Source organism: Arachis hypogaea, chromosome 9, assembly GCF_003086295.3.
Source record: "Arachis hypogaea cultivar Tifrunner chromosome 9, arahy.Tifrunner.gnm2.J5K5, whole genome shotgun sequence".
NCBI classification, from domain to species: Eukaryota; Viridiplantae; Streptophyta; class Magnoliopsida; order Fabales; family Fabaceae; genus Arachis; species Arachis hypogaea.
Window position 1 is genome coordinate 117112880 of NC_092044.1, and position 26401 is coordinate 117139280.

The 26401-nt window shown below is 32.2% G+C and overlaps 2 protein-coding genes across 3 annotated transcripts; both read left to right on the top strand.

Annotated features, from left to right (window-relative positions):
* Positions 1-17129: 17129 nt before the first annotated feature.
* On the top strand, positions 17130-18464 carry LOC112712460 (uncharacterized). The gene has a single exon (XM_025765355.3). The coding sequence runs from the start codon at positions 17382-17384 to the stop codon at positions 18279-18281; it is 900 nt and encodes a 299-aa protein (XP_025621140.1). The 5' UTR covers positions 17130-17381; the 3' UTR covers positions 18282-18464.
* A 5116-nt stretch (positions 18465-23580) lies between these two features.
* Positions 23581-25055, top strand: LOC112713117 (oxygen-dependent coproporphyrinogen-III oxidase, chloroplastic-like). 2 transcript variants are annotated; one of them, XR_003158095.3, is made up of 4 exons: positions 23581-23768; positions 24004-24091; positions 24202-24326; positions 24439-25054. XR_003158095.3 is itself a non-coding variant. In XM_025765862.3 (4 exons), exons 1-4 carry the CDS (start codon positions 23771-23773, stop codon positions 24448-24450), a joined length of 282 nt encoding a protein of 93 aa, XP_025621647.1. In that variant the 5' UTR covers positions 23581-23770; the 3' UTR covers positions 24451-25055. The 2 variants fall into 2 exon arrangements, 1 of the variants encoding a protein (XP_025621647.1); XM_025765862.3 differs by having other exon boundaries at positions 23581-23827; positions 24439-25055.
* The last annotated feature ends 1346 nt before the right edge of the window (positions 25056-26401 follow it).

A 26401-nucleotide genomic window follows, 5' to 3' on the forward strand; every position in this document is an offset into this window, starting at 1 on the left:
ACTTACTTGTCTGTTGGTTGAATCTCCATCTTTTTGCAGATGGGATGGCTAGTTCTCCTTATTTGATTCCTGATTCTATAGCTGAGGATGAACCGGATCGAGTTAAAAATGCAATGCGAGAGGATGATTCTGACGAAGAGCCTGTTGACATACTTGGAGACGGTGATGAGGATAGTAGGAGCAATCCACCTACACAACATGGCCCATCAAGTTTTTGGCACACAGCAACATCCTCATATTTCTCAACCTTGAACTTGGAAGTCATCGACCAACTGCCGGATGTAGATGCTACCTTTCACTACAACATTTCTTAGCTATTGCAACATATATTGCAAACAACACTCAAAAAGTGTTGTCTAAACTAATTAAAGACAACATTCAATATTTGTTACATAAAAATAAAGTTATTGCAACTCTTTTTTAACAACAGACCATAAATGTTCCTTTTGATCAATTAAAAGTACAAATAAAAAGTATTGCTTTTGTAAATTAAATAAGCAACATTTGCAATATTTATATATTACACTTTATAAGTGTTATTTTTAAATTTTTAATAAACTTCTCATTATAAATGTTGCCAAAAATAAATTAAAATTTTTTCTCTAAAATTTTAACCTTTTCTCCAAATATTTTAACAAAAAATACTTTTTCCTTCTTTTAACTTAACACTTACTGATTCAAATCCTTAGAGTTCAAAACAAAATTGCATATGTTTTTAAGAATTAGAAACCCTAACTTGCCCTATTTTCAATTAGACACCCTAACTCCAACAATTAGAAACGAAGAAAGAAGAAAGGGGGAGTCCGAGGGAGAAGGGAGGAGGGACCGTGCTGCGTCTTGCCGCCGCACCACCATCACCGGAGAGAGAGAGAGATCTGGGGAAGCAGAGAAGAAGACCGCGCCGGCGCGCTGGGCCTCACCGCCGCCGTCGCGTCGTTGTCGAACCGTGGAGAGAGAGAGAGAGCGTTCGCGGAGGGAGCCATGGGAGAGAGTAACGAGCACAAGCTAGGACTGGGAAGGAGAAGGCACCGTCGTGCATCCTCTTGCTATCGCTGGAGATCTGGTCGTCGCCGCCGATCGTCCTTGAGCTGCGTTGGAAACAGAACTGCGAACGGAAGGGCACGCGAACCATAGCCATGGACTGAGAAGAAAGAGCGCGTGTGGATGAGGTGAAGCCGTCGTTGTCACCGTCGCGTGTGGAGTTGCCGCCGCGTCTGGTCTCCGTTGCTGCTAAGCTTCGACCGCTGCCGTTCCTGCCGCCGTCAAGCCTCGGTTAGCACCACCAAAGCTCCTACCACCACTGTCGTTGAGGAAGCTCACCGGAGTTGTTGGAGGCTGCTGCCGCTCTTTCTGGTTCTGTTTTGAGTTGCACAGCCGTGTTTGTGGCCGCCTGGGACAGTGTTGTGGCTGCCAGGAATACCAAGGATTTAGAATTCGAAGTGATGGGAACTTACAAGGAGTAGGCCTCTTCATAAATGTTCCCTTTGTCTTTAAATATGTGATTTAATTTTAAGTTTAAGATATTGGAAGAATAAACTATCAATTGCTACTATTTTGCAGACAGAGTTGTTAAGCAAGAAATATGAGGAAAAGTACCAACATTGAAGCAGAAATAACATCTAAATTTATTGTTGAAGAAGCTAAATTTCATGATATACAGGTAATTAGAAATTTGCATTATTATTTAGCAAATAGTAAAAGATAGGGTTAATTGACATGCCTTGTCCATATTTATCTGCAAATATGACATTTCACTGCATCGTTTAACTATTTTTTATGCATATTAGGAAAGGAAGGTAGAGTTGCAGCAAGCCATTATCAAAATGGAATAAGGAGGCAGTGCAGATGGTAATCTTCCAGGTATTTTATTTTGTATATAATTTTTATTCTAGAAAACCTCTGCATTATTTTAGGAATAACAAGGAGTTGCATCACTGTCATGCTCATTAGTACCAAACATAGTTCAAGCTCGCATACTTATTGGCCTTTGAAGCTTCTGAAACACTAAAAGAAACTAAAGGTTAAAATAAAAAGAGAAAACCAGAAACTAAATAGGAGCTGTGTTTTGTAAATTTTTAGTGCTTTCTTTTTGTGTTTAGGTTTTGTTGTATGTATGCTAAAGAGCTGTGTCAAATTTGGTCTTTCTATCACTAGGTATTTCTTACTCAGTTGTTTTGTTGAGCAAATTGAAATTAAGCCTTGCTTCATGAATTGTTTATTTTAATTATAATTAATTTAGTCTTTTTGTCACTATTCCCCTTGTTGTGCTCTCTTCATGTTCCTCTCTACTCGCGGTTCTTCGTGTTAGTTAGGTTCTTCTCTTCGCCTTGTTTTGCTCGCGTTCCTACTCTCGCCTTGTTAGCTTGCATTAATTCATGTAGTATATTTTTTAGTTGAGTTTTTCTTTTTCTGCGATATTTTTTCATTCATTTCTGTTTTCAACACAGTTTACCTCATGTTCCTCTCTTTTAATGTTCTTTGCACTGTGCTGGTTACTTCTCTCTACATTTTTCCAGAAAATTGCATAGCACAAGATCTGGTTTCATTCTGCATTTGATCTGCAACCAAACTTGTTTCATTTCATTAGGTGCGCACTTCAAATCTTCCCTTTCCTACTCTAATTGCTCTATTTTGTGTGTGTGATTTTTTCAAGAAAAAGGAAATTGTGTGTTTCTATTTGTTGTTTTTCTGAGCTATTTGCTGTCTTTCTGACTAACTTATAATCCAATTCCTTTTGTCTTAACTGTCCAACATCTGAATCTGAATATGGCAATTGCTATGATTGGAAAGCTTGTTCCTGAAGATGAATGCGCATGATCAGTCCCTGGATTTGGAGAAATAGATTCTGATTCTGACAATGACACATAAATCATGTGTCTTCTCATTACAAGATCCATATTCAGATTCAGATGTTAGTAGAGAGAATGTAGGGTAATGTGTTCTTCTTCTCTCCACTTTATACTGTGTGTGAAAGTTATTGTTTCTCACTATTATATGGGTTACAGTGAATTTGAATGAATGTTTATGTGTGTGTTCTTTGTTTGTTTTTAAAAGGAAGAGGATGAAGCATGGGTTAAGAAAGCGCTTGTGACACTGTGAACTTCACAGAAGAAAAGATGGGTTTGACGAGAGAACAACTAAACTAGACCTCTTGATCAGCACCGAATGTTCTGTTCCAATAAGGATACTCTTCAACCTCCTTTATACCCTCACGAGCTTCTTCATCTCCGCACAGCTACTCTTCAACCTCGAGCTCCAACTCTCTCTCTCTCTCTCTGACACACACACACACACACTGTTTTGATTTTTTGACCTTTTTGTCTCATCTTTCTTTGATGCACAGCGCGATTTCGATGCGCCGCTCAGAGTGACGTTGCTTTCTTCTAGAGTGTTCCACTCGCCAGAGGCATTTAGATTGGACTACGAGAAGATGGAGAAGGAGTTGAGGGTGTTTGTGTACCCTGACAGTGATCCTGAGACCTATTTCCACACGCCGAGGAAGCTCACCGGAAAATATTCCAGCAAAGGTTATTTCTTCACTGCCGATTCTCTTCAAGCTCACCTCTTCTTCATTCCTATTTCTTGCCACAAAATGCGAGGCAAGGTATGCATGCCCTAATTTCACCTCCAATAATGATTTGCATAATTCTCAGGGGTTAACTCACATCTGACAACAAGAAACCTCTTCAATTGTGCAATATATTTTCTGTTTTTATTTATTCAAATCAATTTTTGGTTGGTTATTCTTGTATAACAAATAGTTGAAATGTCAAATGTTCACAAATCACAACTTTTAGGTTGAAATTGCTTAATACATATAAAGCCAATTTTGCATTTGTGGAAGATTTTGGGTGCCACTTGTTTTCACAATTCTCATAATTGATTCTCAATCACGTAATCATTGAGGAGAACTGTTAATTTGTACATATCTAAGCCTGAATAAAATTATTCAAATATTAGCAACAGATAATAAAATATCGAATATGCTTAGCAGATAGCACTACACATGAATTCAACAACCTAGTGTCTAGCATAATTATGATATAAGAGTCTAATGCGCGCATGTGAAGTATGCAGGGGTTGACTTATGAGTGTATGATTTATGAAGTTGGGAAGTATGTGGAGAGCCTAAAGTTCAAGTATCCTTATTGAGTGCTGATCACTTTTTTGTGACTTGCCATGCTGAATAATGACTATAAGAAAATTAGACCTCTTGATCACTAGTGGTGTAAGATTTAAATTACATAAATTTATTTTATTTTTTTCAATCTGATAATTTAAATGTGTTGAAATTCATGCCTTTCTCCATTTGCAGTTAAATGGATATGTACTATGCCAAGAATGTGCCATTGGAGATTTTGCCCAGGTTTATTTTCGTTACTATGTTATATGCCAAAGTCAAGAATCGAAATTTACTTCTTTTTCTTGTTCATAAATGCTCCTCTCTTGATGTTTTCCTATATTGTTACATTTTTTTCTGTAATTTTTACAACTGAGCCTTTGCATTTTTTCATGTTTCTGTTGTTGGTTTGGGTACTTTTATTTGATGTCACTACTTGTGATTTGTTTCATGTTATAAGAATATACTTTTTTGTTGTATATATGTGATAGATAGTCTATTCTTACTATGTCTGAAAATTTCTTACCATTGTTTTGAAGATATAATTATCATGGTATGTACAAGGAACAAGCTACTAGGATTTGGAAAAAAATATATCTAAGTCAATTGATAAAACTTGAAACAAATATATATTTAGCTTTTTTATTTTGAGTCCATGTATTTCGTTTAGAGGTTTAGAGGTCTTATTTAATTATCTTTCCATGTTTTGATGTTTTCATATTGAATTAGAGATTGTTACATGATAATGTATTTGAAATATTTTAACTTGATAATATATATCCAAGTAGAATAAGTTGAGATTGTCTCTTTTTTTCATATCTTTAATTTTATTGTACCCAAATTATAATGAAATGCTCAAATTATCATAGCTATAGGGAGTAGATACTATAGTATGAGAAGAATGTTGAAATTTATAGTAATAATATTAGAGGCAACACTTTTAGATTGATGCCATACTAATAGTAGAAGAGGTAACACTTCTAAAGTGATGCCATACTTGGTTAAATATGTAACACTTCAAAGGGTTGCTATATCAATAGAATAGGCAATGCTTTTCATTAGTTGCAAAATGAGTAGAAAAGACAACACCAAATAAACGTTGCGTTAAAGTTTACTCACAAGCGTTGTCTTTGTTTTAGAATACCCAACGCTTCTAAAGAGTTACTTTCAAAAGCGTTGCTTTTGAAGAAAAAAAGCGATGCCTTGATCTAAGGCAACGGCCGCATATGCAACGCCCCTCAAAAATGTTGTCTTAGGTCCAAAAGTGTTGCTATAGATCAAAGACAACCCTTTTTCAATCTTTAGGCAACATTTTTTAAATGTTGTCTCAGACGAAAAATGTTGTAGTGTTTGGGGGTCAAGGATTACATGATGGAACAACTCCTACAGGATTTCAGATGGGTCAATCTTTCCAGAGTAAAGAGAAAACTGTGTTGAGTGTAAAGGATTATAACATCCGTCATGGAGTTGAGTATAAGGTATTAGAGCTAGATCATCTTAAGTACCATGGAAAATACAAGGAGTTCGGCAAAGGTTGTACTTAGTTGATTTGCATCACACTTTGGCAACGAAAGGGTACCTGGGAGGTTAGAAGGTACAACAGAACTCATATTTGCTTGGCTACATCGATTTCAAGCGATCACCGACAGCTTGATTATCATGTCATTTGTGCGAGAATCTTTCCATTGGTTAGAGCCGATGTTGCGGCTATGATAAAGATGTTGCAGCAAGCTACAGAAGCAACTTATGGATTCAGACCTACTTACACGAAGGTTTGGCTAACAAAGCAGATGGCAATAGCACAAATCTATGAAAATTGGGAAGATTCCTATCAACGAACAACCCCAACTAATACGCTACATCCTGCAGCATGATGGTACACTCTCCAAATGGCATGTGGGAGGTGTGCGTTTCAGGATTCCACCTCTCAATGAATGCACTTACCATAGGTTCATCCAATCAGAACCAATGAGTAGTCAGCCTAGTCAAGTGATACAAACCAGCATTTTCTAAATAAGGTATAATCTGCTCACGCAGAGACATATTCTGTTGCCTCCGAACGCTATAAATACACTTGACTGCATCATATGAAAAAAATAATGACATCCTAATTAAACTCTAAAACGAACATACAAGCCTAAACTAAAAATTATTTATAAAAATGTCCTAATCAGATGCAACAACTACATAAACTACATAGATATTATCCATCTAATCTTTTAAATATACAAAAATTACATAGATCTACGTGAGAATAAAAAATATAAAAATTCTAAAACATTAGAACCTAAACCATAAATTAAATATAAAAAAATTTAATTAAATTTCAAATATACGAATCCATATTATCTATCCAATCTTTTAAATATACAAAAATGGCAAAAATGTTACGTAAGAAAAAAATCTAATGCCATTCATATATTTAAACAGCTACAACTAATCTCTTAATACAACGACAATTCTTATAGTTTAAAAAAAAAACCTCTTCATTGATGCTTCTGGCAACGTGAGCAACGCTGTTTAACCGGTATAAGTGATTTTCTTCTGTCCTGATCCCATTTGAATATGGTATCTCCAAATCCTCCAAATTCTCTCTGAGTCTCCTCCCTCTCTCAATCCAAAATTTTCTCTCTCAAACCAAATATTTTATCTATCTACCAAATGAAGAATTTGTAGATTACGCTAGTTCTATTCCTTCAGAAACCCTCAAGCAATTTATGCACTTTCATTTTCTTCATAATCTGCGAGACCCTCAAACGGATTATACATGTGCATTCTTTAACGTAATCTGCAATATTCTGTTACAAATTACGTAAACATGTAAACTATAGTTGTCTGTAGCGATTTATATAAAGTTAATTCACTATAATAATTTAATTTGTTTTAAAAAGTTGTCATTGTATAAATTTAAAATTTGATCAATTTATTTATGTAAATTATTCTTATTTTATTTTTAGAATAATAAAAATGATAGTATAACTAATAATAATAACAGTTGCTAATAAAGAGTCAATATTTTTTCAAATAACATTGCAAGTTAAATATTATTGAGTATCAGCACGGTTTATATGAATAAATTTTGATATTTTATTTTCTTAAAAATTTAAGATTTTATTTTGTTACATAATATGTTCAAACTTGAAATTGAAACAAAAAGATAATACCCCATTGTATCTTTATCTGTCCTATATGCTAATAATCAAGTGGAGTATAGAATCTTAAATTATATTTGACTTCTCATACATTTTTATATATTATTTTATTCATAAAACAATAAAAATTATAGTATAACTAGTAATAATATCAGTTGTTAATAAAGAGTCATTATTTTTTTTAGAGTTAAGTATGATTTTGGTCCTTAAGATATAAGTCAAAAATTTTTTTCGTCTCTAACTTTTTTTTTTTTTGCATACAAAATTATCTCTAAAGTTTAAAACCAAATTTTAAAATCATTCTTTTTATTTAAATATTAAAATTTTGAAACTAAATTACCCATAATAAAAAAATTATAAAATTTAAAAAAAATAAGAGAAGAGAGTATTTTTACTCCTGCAAAAGAGAAAGAAAAGAAAAAGAAGAAGAAAGGAAAGAACAAGAAAAAGCTGACGATCGACGTCTGCTTCCACTTCTATCGGCATCTCACTTCCGTATAATTTTGGTCCCTAAGGTAAGGATGATTTTAAAATCAAGTTAAATCTTAGGAACGATTTTGTATGAAAAAATATTGGAGACGAAAAAAAATTCGATCTATATCTTAGAGACCAAAATCATACTTAGCCTTTTTTCTAAATAAGTTAAATTTCATTATAATATTTTATTTTTGTTAAAAATTTAAGATTTTGTTTTGTTACACTTTTGTATTAAAACTTGAAATTTAAACAAAAAAAATAACCCCGTATTCTCTTCCTGGGGACATGTATAATTCTTGATCCTTTCGTTTAGTGTTTTAGTTCACAGGAATAACAATAAAAATGGTAGTGATGTTTTATATTACTCGGGTATACATATTGTTACGATGGGTAACTGAAGATTAGTGGGTTGGACTTGTCAGGTTGACCCAATCGTCTGAAGGAGGAAGTCTCCGACTAGGTCTGCGTTAGGGAGCCTTCGTCCGACTTGTGTGTGTGAAGGAATGGGGTGTGGTACCTGCAAAGACACTCTGATGCTTAAGTCAGCAAGGGACTAAGCAGGTTTAGAGAGTATTGGGAGTTAGAGATACCTGAGGGGCGTCAGTGTATTTATAGTGGTGAAGCAATGACTACCGTTGGAGTAGTTCCACCTTTTAAGGAGGATAACCGTCCTTTTATCTTAGAGAAGTTGAGATATGACTCCTGGAAATAGATTGAGGGATTTTAGAGGCAGTTACTTATTTGAATAAGGGTTATCTGCCAGCTAATCTTTGACCCTGACTTCCTTGGAGTGAAATTTGTGTCGAATCCGACCTCTTCCGTGGAGGTCGGTTACGTGGGAAGGCCAATCTATGGATTGGGCCTTTTTATCTTATTTGGACCTGTGCCTTAGTGTTTTGGCGCGTTTATATTGAGTCTGTCTGTAAGCTTAGTGATTCTGTTTTATCGTGGGGCTTGCTTTGATCTCATTTTATTTTTTCTTTGTAGGTCTTGCTGTCTTTTTACCTACTTCTTTTTACTGCAAAAGATGTCTTCTCTCGAGTCTCTTTCGCGATGGGTGGATGTTACTGTTCTAGGGGAAGAACCCTTAATAGACACCGACTATATTACTAACCTCCGCACCCACCATAGGATTTGTGTTCTTGATGATGATGAACCCAAATATGAGTTGATTGTCCCGGGTCTTGAAGATCGGATTTGTTTTAGGAGGGTCACCGACACTGACCCCATTTCTTTTTTATGTATGAGAGCCTTTTTACCCGTCTGGGGGTGTTTCTGCCTTTCTCTGATTTTGAGGTAGAGGTTTTGAACCACTGCCGAGTTGCTCCTACTCAGCTCCACCCCAATTCCTGGGGTTTTATGAAAATTTACCAGCTTGTTAGTTGAGAACTGGACTTTCCGACCTCTTTGAAGATCTTTTTCTATCTTTTTCACATGACCAAGTCCTTCAGTGGGCAAAATAATAAGCAATGTTGGATTTCTTTCAAGGCCATTCAAGGTCAGAAAGTTTTTAACCTTTTTGATGAATTTTTTCATGACTTTAAAGCCTTCTTATTTAAAGTTCAAGCCGTAGAGGGTCATCATCCCTTTTTTCTAGATGAAAATTCTTCTCCTCGTTTTCCTCTTTACTGGTTAGAGGCCTTTTTTGTGAATAAGTATGGCCTGGATGACCTGGATGAGGTTGAGGAGGCTGTTGTGGGGTTCTTCCGAGAAGTTTGGGGAAGGGCCCCTAATCTGGACATCAAAAAATTTCTTCAAAGGTCTCTGAGTTTTGTGCGGACCTAAGTAGGTAGCTTTGTTGTTGATTTAGATAATTTTCGATTTGTAATCTTCCGATTTGCTATTTTCGACCTCTTCCGATTTGTAGATTAATTCTTTGTTTTCTTCTTTTTCAAAAATGGTGAGGAAATGTTCTAGCTCTTCTTACCAGAAGGTTCAGGACGCCAAGAAGAGGTCTCGGGCTCGAGTCGATGCCGCCAGGGCTACTGTCACTCTTCCTCCTCTTCCTCCTCCCCCTCCTCCTCCTCACAATTTGGGGACCTCCTCCCATCCCATTATAGTATCCTCTTCTTCTGCTTCTTCTCTTCCTCCTCCTCCACCCCGATCTTCCCCTGAACTCGAGAAGAAGAAGCGCAAGACTTTAGAGTCTGGTTCTTCTTTTTCTGGGGAAGCTAATTTTGATGGCCCCAAGTTCGTTCGAAATCACATCTATCCCTATACTCGAATTAATTTGGATGATGCTTCCATTCAAAACCATCTTAATTGCTTAGTTCAGGGGAGCGTTTGGGCAGCGGGGGTATGCAGGAAGCTCCTTGATATTTTGGAGAAGACTCCCCTTAGCTCTTTGGGTTTTACCCAAAAGGTTGAAGAGCTTGAGGGGAGGATCTTCCTTTATCAAGAGGAAGAGAAGAGACTGAAGGGGGAGGTCGCTGAGTTGAAGGAGGAGAGGAATCGGCTCCGGGAGAGGGAGAAGAAGTTGATCGACGCACATCCTCCACTTGCCATTTTACTTCTTGACTAGCACCACGTTTGCCAACCATGCCAGATACTTGACCTCATTGATGAAACCAGCTTCTAGGAGGGCTTGCACTTGTTCTTCTACCACTTGGGCTCTTTCAGGTCCGAGTTTCCGTTCTTCTTTGTTGGACAGGTCGCAATCCGGGGTATACTGACAGTTTATGCGACAGGAGCTCAGAATCAATCCCTGGCATGTTGGAGGCTTTCCAGGCGAATAGGTCGGAATTTTCTTGTAGGAGCCTTATAAGTTTCCGTTTCAAATCTTCTTTCAAGTTGGCCCTTATGTTGGTATTTTTTTCTTCCTCTTTTCCGATCTGTACCTCTTCAGTTTTTCCCTCGGGTTGTGGTCGCAACTCTTCCTTAGCTCGGATTCCTCCAAGCTCTATGGTATGTACCTCCTTACCCTTTCCTCTCAGGTTTAGGCTTTCATTGTAGCATTTCCTCCCCAGCTTCTGGTCTCCCTTGATGGTTGCTATTCCCTCTGGCGTTAGAAATTTCATGCAAAGGTGGGGAGTAGACACCACTGTTCCGAGCCAATTTAGGGTTTTCCTGCCTATCAGGGCATTATAGGTCGGATCCACATCGACGACTATGAAGTTGATGCTCAGAGTTTTGGATTTTGCCCCCTTTCTAAAAGTTGTGTGTAAGGGTATAAATCCTAATAGTTTTATTGGTGTGTCCCCTAGCCCATACAGGGTATCGGGATAAGCTCTTAACTCCTTTTCATCCAATCCCAGCTTATCAAATGCCGGTTTGAACAAGATGTCGGCTGAGCTTCCCTGATCCACCGTAGTTCTGTGAAGATAGGCATTGGCAAGGATCATGGTTATCACAACTGGATCATCATGTCTGGGAATGATACCTTGCCCATCTTCTTTGGTGAAAGAGATGGTTGGGAGGTTGGGAGCTTCACCTTCAACTTGGTAGACTTCCTTTTGGTATCTCTTGCGAGATGACTTTGTAAGGCCGCCTCCACCGAATCCTCCCGAGATCATGTGTACATGTCTTTCCGGGGTCTGTGGCGGTGGGTCTCTTCGGTCCTCGTCATATCGCTTTCTCTTGCCATGGTGATCCGACCTTTCCATGAGATATATGTCCTGCCGACCTTCTCTGGCCAGCTTTTCTATCACATTTTTTAGGTCGTAACACTCATTTGTTGAGTGACCATATAATTTGTGGTATTCACAGTAGTCATCGCGACTCCCCTTTTTTTATTTTTGATGGGCCTAGGGGGAGGTAGTCTTTCAGTATGACAAATTTTCCTGTAGATGTCGACTAGGGAAGCTCGTAGAGGAGTATAAGAGTGATATCTCCTAAGCCTTTTAAGGCCGAATTCCTCTTTTTTCTTGGGCTCTCTCTCTTTCTCTTTTGACGAGTGAGAGTGTCCAGATCACTAGTTTGGCTCTCGAAGCCTGGCGTTTTCCTCCATGTTGATGTACTTCTCAGCTCTTTTCTGTACATCACTCAAAGAGGTCGGGTGCCTTTTCGAGATGGACTGAGAGAAGAGGCCTTCTCGGAGTCCATTTACTAGGCCCATAATCACTGCCTCAGTGGGCGGTTCTTGAATATCCAAGCACGCTTTGTTGAACCTTTCCATGTAGTCCGTCAAAGGTTCCCCGACCTCCTGCTTTACTCCCAGGAGGCTTGGTGCATGCTTTACTTTGTCCTTCTAGATGGAGAATCGCATCAGGAACTTTCGCGAGAGGTCGTCGAAACTAGTGACCGACCTTGGGGGGAGACTATCGAACCATTTCATCGCTGCCTTTGTCAAGGTTGTCGGGAAAGCCTTGCAGCGTGTAGCATCAGAAGCGTCGGCCAGATACATCCGAATTTTAAAATTGCTTAAATGATGCTTTGGATCAGTAGTTCCATCGTAGAGGTCCATGTCAGGGCTTTTAAAGTTCCTTGGAACTTTTGCCCTCATGATGTCCTCGCTAAACGGATTTTCTCCTCCCAAGGGAGAATTTTCTCGGTCGCTGCGAGAGCTTTGACTTTTGAGGGCAGACTCCAGCCTCAAGAACTTTTCCTCTAGCTCTTTTTGTCGCTCAATCTCGTTTTTCAAAATTCTTTCTGCCTCCCGCTGTCGCTCTAGTTCTTGTTCCAACAGCTCCAGTTGTCCCTAGTGGCCATGGAACAATCCCATGAAATCAGCTACATGGGGTTGTCCTTCTTTTCCTGATTCTTGTCCCTCAGAGGAGTTCCCTTTTGGGTTTTTTGCCCCTGAGGGGCCTTCTTTGTGCTGATTGGTTGCCCCTTGGTGGGTGACTATTGCTCTGTCGTTATCAGCAGCATCATGATTCTCTTGTTCAGAATCAGAAGCTGTGTTTCCATCCTCGTTGAATTCATCCGTCATTACTGGTTGATCTCTCAGGCCTTCGGCAACGGCGCCAATGTTACGATGGGTAACCAGAGATTAGTGGGCAAGTTGGCCCAATCGTTTGAAGGAGGAAGTCTCCGACTAGGTTCGCATTAGGGAGCCTTCGTCCGACTTGTATGTGTGAAGGAATTGGGGGTGGTACCTGCAAAGACACTCTGATGCTTAAGTCAGCAAGAGGCTAAGCATGTTTAGAGAGTATTGGGACTTAGAGATACCTGATGGTGTCCGTGTATTTATAGTGGTGAACCAATAACCATCGTTGGAGTAGTTCTACCTTTTAAGGAGGATAACCGTCCCTTTATCTTAGGAAAGTTGAGATATGACTCTTGGAAGTGGGTTGAGGGATTTTAGGGGCAGTTACTTATTTGAAAAAGGGTTATCTGCCAGCTAATTTTGGACCCTGATTTCCTTGGAGTGAAATCTGTGTCGAATCCGACCTCTTCCGTGGAGGTCAGTTACATGGGGAGGCCAATCTATAGATTGGGTCTTTTTATCTTATTTGGACATGGGCCTTGGTGTTGGGGTAAGGTATGAACACATATAATTCTTGATATTTTTAATTAGTATTCTTAAACTTTAATTAAAATTTATTAAGACTTGATTGTTTTTAAAATATTAATAAAGATATGTATTTTAAATTTTAATTTTAAAATTTTGACTATTTTATATTTTTTATTTATATGAGATTGATTTTAGGATTCAACTTTGACAATTACAGTTAACAATAGTCTTTTATATTATTTTTATGGTTTTGTTAGGTAGACAATGACTTTTATGAACAATATGAACCATGGATTCTAGAATTGATCTAATCAAGTAAAAAAATACCACATTCCCAAATTATCTTATAAATCTTAATATTAGGATAATTATCTACACACATAATAAATTGAACATTCAGTCATTATTAACTGCATGTGAGTAAATCGAATAAAAAAAATAACCACCATTTAACTAAAAATTAACATAATTATTTATATACCTATTAAATTGAACATTCGATATATTTATTATTTACATTATTTAGTATTCTTATTATCTCCATATATTTTTTTATTCTTAATAGAGTACATGTGTGACTCTTGATTTTGTCATCGAGTGTTTTAGTCCACCGGAATAACAATGAAAATAGTGGCGACCCTTTATATTACTCAGAGTACAAGTATAACTTTTTTTTATCATGGTACGTATAACTCCTAATTCTGTTATGAGTGTTCAGGACCTATTCTTAAAATTTTTATGAAAAAACTAGTAATATTATTTTAAAAGAGAAAACATAGTTTAATTAGTTTAAGAATATCTTGGATTTAAATTTCAATGAGTTTTTACAAATTAAAAATTTTATTAATTTAGTAATACAAATTAAAATCTCATTCTCATTATTATTTATTATTTTTATTATCAACTATATTTTATAACCTTAATATTAGAATTAATTGTAGTAAAATTAATTTATTTTATTTATATAATTATTTATTTTACAATAACATCTTAGATTTAGACTTCAATAAATTTTTACAAATTAAAAATTTTATTGGTTTATTTACACAAATTAAAATCTCATTTTCATTATTATTTATTATTCTTATTATCAACTAGATTTTATAATTTTAATTTTAAAATTAGTCGTAGTAAAATCAATTTCTTTTATCTATATAGTTATTTATTTTATAATTTTAATTTTAAAATTTCTAAAGTATTTTATAACATCTATCTATAAAATTATTTATTTATTATCATATTAATAATAAACTTAAAAATAATTATATTTATATACTTTATTTTAATATAAATATTATTATATTTTTTATGTTAAAATTTGTTGGTCTTTTCAAACAAATTTGTTTAAACTTGGTAGTGACATTTTCTCCAACTCTTAATTTTATCATTGGTGTTTTAGTTTAAGTTGATAATTTTCATTCCTATAAATATAATTATAAAATATTAATAATTAACGTTTTACGTAAAACCAATTAAACTAAAATGTGGATGGATTAAAAGAAAACAAAACAAAAGAACAAAACATACATTTTAGGTTGAAGGCAGGTGTGTGTTGTAGGATACATATGTAGGAGTGTCTATTTTCTTTCTTAAAGATAGATTCAATTCTAAAGACAAGTACCTATCAATTTATACAATTCCAATATAAGTAAACAAAAAACAAATTAAAACTCATATGTTAAAATTCAACTATCAAATAGAGTTTTCAATTCATGCTCAATTTTTGCCTAACTTATCATGTTGATTATATTTAAGCATCTTTCAAATTATATTCACTTCATTCCTAACCCCTATAGGATATAGATTAAATTAGGTCAAATACTATACTAGTTAGTATGTTATAGATTAGTTGTCATATATTTTTCTATGAAATTACCTTCTAAGTTTGTTTTAGAAGTAGAATCGTGTTTGACCACACATTTATTTTCCTTCTATTTTTCTTATGTGCAATAAAACCTAATTTTTTTTAAAATTATGATCAAAAAATTAAATTATATTAAAAATTATTTTATAATATTAAATAGAATATAAAACTAAATAATAGATTTTATACTTAACTAAATAATAAAAAAGTTACGTTACAATCAACTTGATGTTATGAGTTTAATTATATTAAAAAGTTTTGCTTTGTGTGTTACTCTGATACGAATCAAGATACACAATATATTTTTTATAAATTTAATTTCAAACTGCTATTATCGATGAACATGAATACTTCAGCAGCAGTGATTCAACCTAATCCACAATTCTTTTGTAGCTCAAACCTTATCTCTTCTTTTTTGTTGTATTTTATTATTTATTTTTGATCCATGCATAACTTTTCACTACATGTTGAAGGATAATTAATTCTCATCAAGCTTTACTTTCTTTTTTTAATCAGACTACTTTTTCATTAGTTCAGTTATAAGTTAATCCACACAATGCTGTTTTAGAGTCATTCCCTGATTATACAATAAAGATATTAACTTTTTATAGGTATTTTTTATCATAAATCTATTCAAAAGATAATATTAATAATTATACTTTTAATATTTTTTGAGTAAGAATCTTGTTTTCAATTTACTTAGTTTTTGCATATTTTTTTTGTTTTATACTATTTTTTATTTTTTGTTAAAAATTAAACTCTAAATCTTTTAAATATGAAATTCTGATACCATATATCAGACCTTAACTTAAAAAAATGTATGTGAGAGTATTAAAAAAAAGTATTATTGCTATAATAAATTTATCTCAAGATATTACACTAAATAAAATCGATTTACAGAAGAGTTATATTCACTTAGTTACTCTAACTAACTTGTATATATTAACAATGATTTTAATCAGTATGCAAGTAATCACAATTTACTTTAATAATATTAATTACTTTTAATATTAATTTAGGATAAAATCTTCAATAAAGTTTAGATTTATGATGGACTAATCATTTTTTACCTATTTATCTGAATAAAACAATAAAAAGGATGAGTGTACATACTGCAATAATTATGAAATAAATAAATTTAAATTTGGTCTTTACAAAATCAATTTTGTGATCCAAATTAAAACAATTTAAAATCAAGTGAAATTATTGGATGTTTAATTAGTATCATCGTTACACATTAAAAAATTTTTGTTTCATTTTTTAAATATATTACTACGTAGAAAGAATAATATTAAATAAATTCAGTATGAAGTTATCATTAAAGATGATTTTTTTGTTAAATTTTAAATTTTATTTGTTTTTTTAATTGAATTTTAAATGTTATTGTTTTAAAAAATTTAGATGTTATTTTCTTTGTATTTATTATTAATGGTAATACTTGCATAAAAAATTATAACTTATCTATTCTATCAAAACTTTTCACTAGAAATATTCTAGTACTCTTGAACTTTAAGATGCTTATCACTTATTTTTTTAATATCATTAGTAAAATAATATTTGAATTGAGAATAATATCATTGATAAAATATTTGAATTAGGAGTATAAACATTTAACAGTTTTAATACTTGCATTGATAATATTTTAAAAACGTTAAGATGTTCTCTTTGATAATACCTTCTATCTAATAATACATATGGTCTTCATTCTTTTTCTGAATTGGCTATAAGCTTAGGAATACAATTCAAAGAATTATGAAGATGGTTTGAGGAGTTCTTTAATCATGTATGCAATTAATAAAATTTTAGAAGTCAAAACCATCTTTTAAGATTTGGGGTGTGAAGTGTGAACTGACTCATCAGTGTAGCGGAAAGCTATATAATATCATATTCATTTTTAATTTGATTATTATTGTATGTATTGATACAGCTACACCATCAATAATATTTATACCACCAATTTATTCTTCTCTCTTCCCTTTTTTGTTCTTCAAAAGATAAGAAACAAACATATATGCATGGTGGAAGAAGCTTAGGTTAATTGGAGCCATATAGCAAGGTCAGCGTTTTGATTGATGTTGAATTTCTCTTCATTTAATTAGCTTGGTACGTTATAGATTATAATCAATCTTGTTTCTTTCTCAGAGGGAATCATCATCATCAACTAAAGGGAGATTTTGGTTATACAAGGTGGCGGGTTCGGACGAGTTTCGAAAGTTGAAGGCCGTGGAGGATGAAGAGGGTGGAGGCTCATCATCATCACATGGTTGTTCATCAACAGTATCAGAGCTGGAACAACTAGTATCAGGAACGCACGCCAACCCACAAGAACAGTGGTGGGGCCATGAACAACAACAATCATTAGGAGGAGCTTCTATGATGCATCATCAGCATCATCACGATGATGTTTCTGCCTCTGTTCTTTGGGGTGGCCATAAAAGAGGGCGTCAAGAAGAAACTAATATTCATACTGCTGGTACATCTTCTCATAATCGATTGTTACAACATGTCACTACTCTTCATGCATCACAACTAAGTGGCAGCAGCGGCAGCAGCAGTGCAGGAACAACTTCAAGCGAAAGTAGTGCATCCTACGAAGAAACAGGGGAGAGAAAGAGGAAATACAGAGGAGTGAGGCAGAGACCATGGGGAAAATGGGCCGCAGAGATTCGAGACCCTCAAAAAGCAGCAAGAGTTTGGCTTGGAACCTTTGACACGGCAGAAGCGGCCGCAAGAGCTTACGATGAGGCAGCATTGAGGTTCAGAGGAAACAGAGCCAAACTCAACTTCCCTGAAAATGTTAGAGCAATCCCAGTACCACCACAACAAACAACCGTCGTTCAGGAGTCTCTGGTACCAGTTTTTCGGCCGGTGATGCAGGCGCCACTGTCTCCTCTTCAGTTCTCCTCTGAACAGATGATGAAGGACTACTGTCAGTATTCTGAGTTATTGAAGAGCTCCAGTGACCATTTTCATGGATTTGATCAGTGGCTTTACCATTCACAAATGAATTTGGCAACTCAAACTTCATTGTTATCATCAACGTCTTTGGCTTCGTCTTCGTTGCCGACTGAGTTTTCACAGTCTACGAGTCAATCCTCATCTGCTTCTTTTCCTCTACTGTTTTCTTCAGTTCAACAGCAACCAGGACAACAACCAGGGTTTTTCCGTCCACCGAGATATTATTCTGACAATACCAGAGGAGCAAGCGGCGGATTGAGTTTTCCACCAACTTCAACGTGGCCAGATTCCCATGGCTATCCTCCTCCAAGTTGATGTGGGATTCTTTTATTTATTTATTTTTAAATTTTAGGGGAGACTCTGGTCCTAAGTAACTAAGAACTGTTGCATAAACCTTAAACTGGTTATTTAGTTTAACTTATCACATTATTTTACAGTTTTTAAATATTAATTTCATATAAATATAATTACATGTTAATTTTTATTTTTAATTTTATATATAGTTTATAGAAAAAATTTTGTTATATTTCTTTACTTAATACTACTTTTATTTTTAAAAATTAATTTTTTTAGTACCAGACAAATAGAAAAATTAGTTTTCTCCTTGTATACTTAGAAGAGCCTATTGTATTTTGACGTAGTTTTGAATAGTATTTAATTTTCTTTTTGGAGTTGTTACTATGATCAAAGGGATTAGAGTGAAAAAAAAAAAAGTATATCCTACATCAAAATTTTAATATTTTTACTAACTGTTAGAAAAAAAAGCTTTAATTATATTTATATCCTACATACTTAGCATAAATAATAACAATTTTGTTTATAAATGATTTAATATTTAATTTTTACGTAAACCTATTAATAAGGTAAAATTGTTACCTTTTCTAAGTCCACTTTAGTTATCTTCACAAAAAATTCTTGAGTTAGATTTCTGTTAATATAGATAGAATCAATCAATCAATAAATTATACGGCACTAAATTATGAATACTGATAATCTATGGAGGTATCTTTAATTGTTCATTCCCTAACTGATGTAACATAAAACGACAAGAATAGTAATGTTTCAGTAAATTAATTCATTCAAATAGATCTCAATTGCTTTCTATCCCTCTTATTAGTAGTGCCAAAAAAATATTAATTCAAAGTACAATGGGATTACGTGAGATTAATGTTCACGTTTGACGTTGATGATGAATCTAAGTATAAAATCCTGTATGTCATTTTCAATCTATTTTTGTTTAACAATAAAGTAAGACACTTGCAATTCATCTTATATATTGACTTTGAAGCATTAGCTTTTTCATAGAAATTAATAAACTTCGTAGCATTAGCTTTCTTATTTATAAATTTAAATCTAAAATGCTATTTTAAGACATGTATGAAATTAAAGTAAAATATATATAATAACAACATAATTTTCATTGAAAACTATACTACTATTATTACTATTACTACTAATAATAATTATAGGCATGTGGATTGATTCATTTTGAGTTTGGGGAGGAGGAATATGAAGTGTGTGATTATTAATTTACCTAACATGTGAACAACAAAGAAGGTTTGAATTCAGACATGTTTGGATATGTGATGGTATCATCTATTAAATTAAGATACATACATACATACATACATACATACATACATACATACATACATACATACATACGTGCCTGTGTGTGAGATACTTTGTTATAGATAAAGTGTACTCACTGATGTACTCACTAGTAGAGATATAAATATACCTCTGTATAATATATATAAAAAGTAAATATTTTTCTTATTTACAAGACTAAGACAGTATAACCATTGAAATATTCTTTTCACTTTATTTCTCTCTAATTTTACATTTTCTTTTTAACTCTACTTTTCTTTAATACAAATTCTTGAACCATTTTTAGGGAACCAAAAAGGTATTAACCAAAAATCAGTCAAATACGTTTGGGTAAATCTAAAATCTTTACGAGTTAATATATATAGATATTTCTTCTGATAAGTATCAGAATATTTCTTTTTCATATTAAATAGATGTTCTTTTATATATTTTTCGAATTTTTTGTATTATAAATGTGAATGTCTCTATTTCTTTAAAATTTCATAATTTTTTTAAAATTATAACTGGATATTTCTTTTGTTAAGTATTATGATATTTTTTTTTCATATTAAATGAATGTTTTTTTAATATTTATGTAATTGTTTAAAAATTCTTTTTGACTAAGATCAAGTGTGTAATTTGTAGTCAACACCCTTCTCTCTTCAACCACCCGTTCATCCTTTCAAAACCACATCCGAAACTAAATCCCCACCCCAACCGAGAGCCCCCCTCTTCTGTCCGTCCACCTCCCTTCATCTCTTATACTTCTTCTTTTGTTTAGTTCAGCTAAAAAAATAAAAAAACAAAAAAAAACAGAAACAAAAAAAGAAAAAATTAGCATTACTTTTTATTTTCTTTTATTTAAATTTCTGCATCTATTGCTTGGTTGCTGGCGGTGTACGGTAGCACACAGTTGCAGTACTGGCAACAAGTTCTATAGACTTTACGGTAGAGATTTGGACGAGATGATAACCGGCACTTTGCAGCACATACTCCGTTAGAGGAGTGGGTTCCGATGAGGAGGCAGAGAGAACCTGAGAGAGAAGGATTTGTGTGTGTGATTGTTGGAAGTGAGTAGGTTAATATGAGAAAAAAGAAAAAGGTTTTTATAGTTTTAATTAGGTTTTAATTAAGTTTTAAATTTTAAATTTAAAAAATTTAAAATTAATTAATTATTAATATAAATTAATGTGATTTTGTTTAATTTTTTGCTGATAACTTTTTGGTTCCATATGGTTTTTCTTTTATATTTGTATTGTTTAAAGATCTTTTGAATTAGTCTTCCCATTACTAATGTGATCACATCATAAAACTTAAGAAACTGTCAGTTTTGTTATTAATATTCCACGCAAAAGAATATATATATATATATATATATATGGACTGATTGATACCATATCCAATGATGTTATAACTAGAAATTGAGAGAGTTCTACTTAGTTAATAAACCCTCTAATCCATAGAATGTAGCATTGTATGTCCTTTTTAAGTTTTTGTTACTATCAGTCTTATGATTTACATTATACAATAATAGTGATTAATTAATATTTAATTTTTTGGTATACACTAATTTTTAGCAGTTTGAGTGAAAATTCTACCTCAATTATTTTAAAGTTATTAATAAATTTAACTCGATCTGAATACTATCAATGAACTTTTCATCTTCAGTTTTATTATATCTTAAATTTTTAATATACTAATGGATATATTATAGTAACTTGTATTATTCTCTAATGGTCATAATCATAATAATATATTCTTTAAAAAACAATATTTAAAATTGTGAAATTATGAACCTCTACTATCTTTAATGTATTGAGTTTGTATTTTTAAAAAAACTACTAATGTTTAATTTTGAGGTATAACACCAATCTCATGTTAAAGTATAATTTTAAAATTATTTTCATATTAAAATTTTTTTACTTAAAAATTAATGAATTTAAATATGTAACATTATATATTAAATTTTTAATAATTTTATTTAATATTTAATTAAACCGATTGAATCCTGGTTAAATTCCAATCGAATCACTGAACCAGTGAATCAGTCGTCTTACTGGTTTATTGACCGATCTGATTCTCGCAACCTTGATATTTAAGCAAATTAGGTTTTCTTTGTTGTAAGACAAGTTTGTTGCTTTCTAATTTTTCGAATATTTGATCACTTTAGAACATTGAAGGGTACCATTAAAAAAATAAGGAAGAAACGAAAGTGAATATAACAAATAGTTATAGAATTGAACAGCTATAGAATAACATGATATAATACATAAACAACATAGAAAAGTAATCAAATATGCTTTTTTTAATGGGCCAATTGCTATTTTGGTGCCAATAAATTTTTATTGGGCCATGGTGCCGATTGGTTTCTAAACAAGCCTTCCTTAAATTTTTGTCACTATCTGTGCAAAAAAAAAGTTTTTGTCACTATTAATGATTTTCTATTAATAAGATAATTGAAATTGATTTCCAAAAAATGTCTATTTTGGTATTTTTTGAATTTTTTAGCTAAAAAAATCTTTCACAATAATAATAATAATAATAATAATAATAATAATAATAATAATAATAAGCTTAATTAGTTTACAACAAATAGACATATACTAAAATGAATTACTTAAACAACAATGTGAAGCAGTATAAACAAATTTTAAAATCAACATCAATAAGATTTTATATTAACTTAATGATTATATTGTTAAAGTAATTCAATCATATTATATATACATTAAAATTAGATATTAATATAAAATATATGTTAAAATATAAATACACATTAAAAATAAATTAAATTTATATATTTATACATAAATATATTAATAGTTAATTTTAGTGTACAAATAATCTTTTTAAAAATAATTATATATATATATATATATATATATATATATATATATATATATATATATATATATATCCCATTATTTGTTGAGCCAGTAGAATTTAACTAAATTTAGTAGGTAAAAACACGATTGCATAGTCCTCTTCTCGGAGAGCCTTTCAGTCTACTTATTGCTTTTGGTGTGATGGGAATCACATAATTAATTGAAGGAAAAAAATTGGTATTAATTTATATTCAAATACTTGTAAAAGTTAACATTAGACATTAGTAATCAAAGAATGAAATGTTACCATTTACAAAATCGCCGATATATTAACTTTTTTATTATATTTTTTTTATTATACTATCTCAAAAATTAATTTAATAAGATATATCAAGAAAACGTACATAAAATTTATAATTTCATATCATTATTAATCAATATTTTTTTAATTAGATTATAATGAAAAAATTATTACCTATATATATATATATATATATATATATATATATATATATATATATTAACGGAAAAAACAATAAAAAAATGATGTATATTTCTTTTGAATAATTTAAATAACTAAATATAAAAAGTATAACTTATAAATTAATGGGATGAACAATGTGCGAGAGTCCTAAGATAGCATCACAATGAAAATAGATCCTTTCAATTTTTTTTATAATTATTTGATAAAATATAATTTTTTATTATTTAATATCTTCTCTCACATATTTTTTTAGAATTATTTAAAAAATGTATGGTAAAAGATTATACTTTTTAAATCAATTAAAAAAAATGAAGATAATTCATTCCTCACAAGAACAATATTTATTGTTATTAGCTTTAATTGTTGAAAAAAATTCAAAAAGTACTAAAATAAAATCTTTTCTTCCGTGAAAATAAAACTTTTTAAAAAATAAATTCTAATTGTTTTATTGATAAAATACTGTTTACATGACATAAAAATCCAAAATGGAATGGCAGCATGGCCCAATAACATAGCCTCCAAAACAGCAGTTGGCCCGTTTAACAAAAAATATTAAACCAAACCTTTTATTAAGCATATTTAATGAGTTAATATTCAAAATCGTCCCTAAAAGATTACGCATTTTTTATTTTAGTCTCGAATAATTTTTTAATCAAATTAGTTTTTAAAAGATTTAAAATGAATCGCGTTTGTCCTTGGTTTTCTACGTAAATCGTTAAGTGACACAGCACATATCAAAACTACACCGTTTCTCTCATCTCTCCCCATTTGAAGCTTTCACCAGGTATTATCCTGACACTCTTTCTTCCTTTTTCACACGAAACACAAAATATCAAACACACAGAGAGAGAAAAGACGACAGAGCTCTAATCAAAGAGAAGAACATGGTGCTTTGATCAAAGGGTATGATTTTACAATTCTACCTCTCCTTTTTGTTGCGGTTCTACACTTCGATTGCTCCTGTAAGCATTCTGTTAAGTTTTGGGGGTTAGAGTAGATTCAGAGTGTGTCTATAATTGAACTTTAAGTGCATAACAGAGTTTATTCAGTGTGTGTGGGCATAATTGAACTTTTAAGTGCATGACATATTCTGTTGTTGATTGTTTTTTCTTATTTTGCCTCTTCTTTCTACATTCAGCATCGAGGTGAAAGGCGAGGACTTGGAGGAATATTTTTTGATGATTTGAATGACTACGATCAGGAGATGCTTCTTTCCTTCGCGATTGGTAATTGCTTGCATTTGCATGTATAAATGGATGCTTCTAACTAGAAAGACATTTCATTCATTTTTTTCTCTTCCTGTTTCATACTTGTTTAAACTATGGTTTTCTTGCAGATTGTGCAAACTCTGTTATTCCTGTATATATTCCTATCACAGAGAGAAGGAAGAATTTGCCTTTTACAAAGCAGCAGAAAGCATGGCAACAATTGAGAAGGGGACGATATGTTGAATTCAATTTGGTATAGTATTAAAGCCCACTTTCTCTAATACACACAACACACACACACAAGGCTCTATTCTTTCTCAAATCAAGGTGACATTCGAGTAATCAAAATTATGGGCTTAAAACAGGAGGCAGAATAGAGAGTATTCTCACCGATCATGGCTTTCTCATCCCTTCCAATGATGTTTCATGCGTTTTGAGAGAGAGGAAAAGAGAAACGGCGCCGTTTTGACGTAATATGCCCTAATACTAGAAGACGACGTTGTTTTATCATTGTTGATTTGTCATTTAACGATACATGTGGAAAATGTTAACAGAAACAGTTAACTAATTGACGGAAGGACAAACGCCATTGATTTTAAATTTTAGCAATTGATTTTAAAAAAATTATTTGGGGACGAAAATAAAAAATGCGTGATCTTTCGGGGACGATTTTGAGTATTAACCCCACATTTAATTACCCATTCTAATCATGCTAGCATGAGACAAAGTTTTGCTGGTGTCAGCCTTCAAATAGCATCAACTAGGGTGCACATGGGTCGTGTGAAGCCGGGTTTGATGGGATCAGACCCGATTCGAGATATATACCAGATCTATTTATTAGATCCGAACCCGACCCTGACCCTAAACTCAATAAAATCAATATACTTTTGGGCTACAATTATACCGGGTGAAAACCGGGCCGTTACCTTCTTGTAAGATAGCATGTAAAAATATCCAAATTTCCAAGACTACAACCATTATTTAACATGGTAAAATTCACTTAAAAGAATATAACAAGAATCAACCCTTCTTTAAAATTAAAGCATAAGCACAATCAATACTAAAGCAAAACCACAATCAATACTAATATTGTCTAATAATACCAAATATTTAAATCAATACAAATAATACAATATTATGCATTAGTCTAAAGTCTTATGCATTTTAAACATAAAACATTAACTTATAGTCTTATAATGACTAATAACACAAATATTAAGGTATACAATACTTAAATTTCACATAAGAATAGTCATGATCCATCACTAATAACACAAAATATTAATTGTGTATGATAACCGGACCACCGGGCCGACTTCGAATGACCCGAGCTATGGCCCGGACCCGACCCAAAATAATGATCGGGTCTATTTTTGATACTCTTACCCGACCATAAACCCAATAAAATCATACCAAATTAGCTCTTAAAATGTTCGAAACCGAATCAAACCTTCGGACCGAACCAGATCTGTGCACCCCTAGCATCAACTGAAGCCGCTATAAAGTTACTCCCATCACGCTTTACATAAGAAAATGTAACCCCTATGATCTATAGGTGTGAATGTTTTTTACAATCCACACCATAAGCGCTTTCCAAAATGATACATGAAGTTTTCTAGTGGAAACGAAAAAACTTTTTGAAAAAATAAAGCAAGCAAGCAAGAGAAAATTATCAACAGAGAGAGTTTTAGAATTTTCTAATTTTTTTTGTGTCTTTTGATTTTTTTTGTAGATTTTTTTTGTTAGAATTCATTAATTGATGTATGATTTGAGAAAAGAGGAAATATTGTAAAATGAATTTGCAAAAAAAGTTATATCATAGTTAACTGGTTAGGTTAATAAAATTTAAATTAATTAAAAATTAAAATTAATTATGATAAGTTAAATTTATTTCATCCAACAATAATAAGATATATCATAAGAAATAATTTATTTTTTATTTTAAAGAGAATTGAATAGAATCTATTAAAAAAATATTTATATTTTTTTTATCACTGTAAGATGCTTATATTTATCAATAATTCTCACAAAATGCATATCTCCACAAGTATAATCTAAGTTTAATGAGTAAATAATTAAATTTATTTTTGAAAAATTATTTATACTTTAAATTGGTCTCTAAAATATTTTTTAATTAAATTTATCTTTTAAAAATTTTAAATTAATCAGGTTGTTTAAAATTTAATTATTTTATTAGTTTCTATAATTTTATCAAACTTATAATTAAATTCTTATATTTTAAAAATTTTTAATAAAATTCTTATATTATTTTTAATTTTATAATTAAGTTATTTCGTATTAAAAATAATGTTTGTTAATAAAATATTT

Bases quoted from the DNA above. Each gene is read 5' to 3' on its own strand.
- LOC112712460 (XM_025765355.3), top strand. From the start codon at position 17,382: ATGATGCATCATCAGCATCATCACGATGATGTTTCTGCCTCTGTTCTT.
- LOC112713117 (XM_025765862.3), top strand. From the start codon at position 23,771: ATGATTTTACAATTCTACCTCTCCTTTTTGTTGCGGTTCTACACTTCG. The intron at 23,828-24,003 runs GTAAGCATTCTG...TTCTACATTCAG, and splicing joins TCTACACTTCGATTGCTCCT to CATCGAGGTGAAAGGCGAGG. The intron at 24,092-24,201 runs GTAATTGCTTGC...GTTTTCTTGCAG, and splicing joins GCTTCTTTCCTTCGCGATTG to ATTGTGCAAACTCTGTTATT.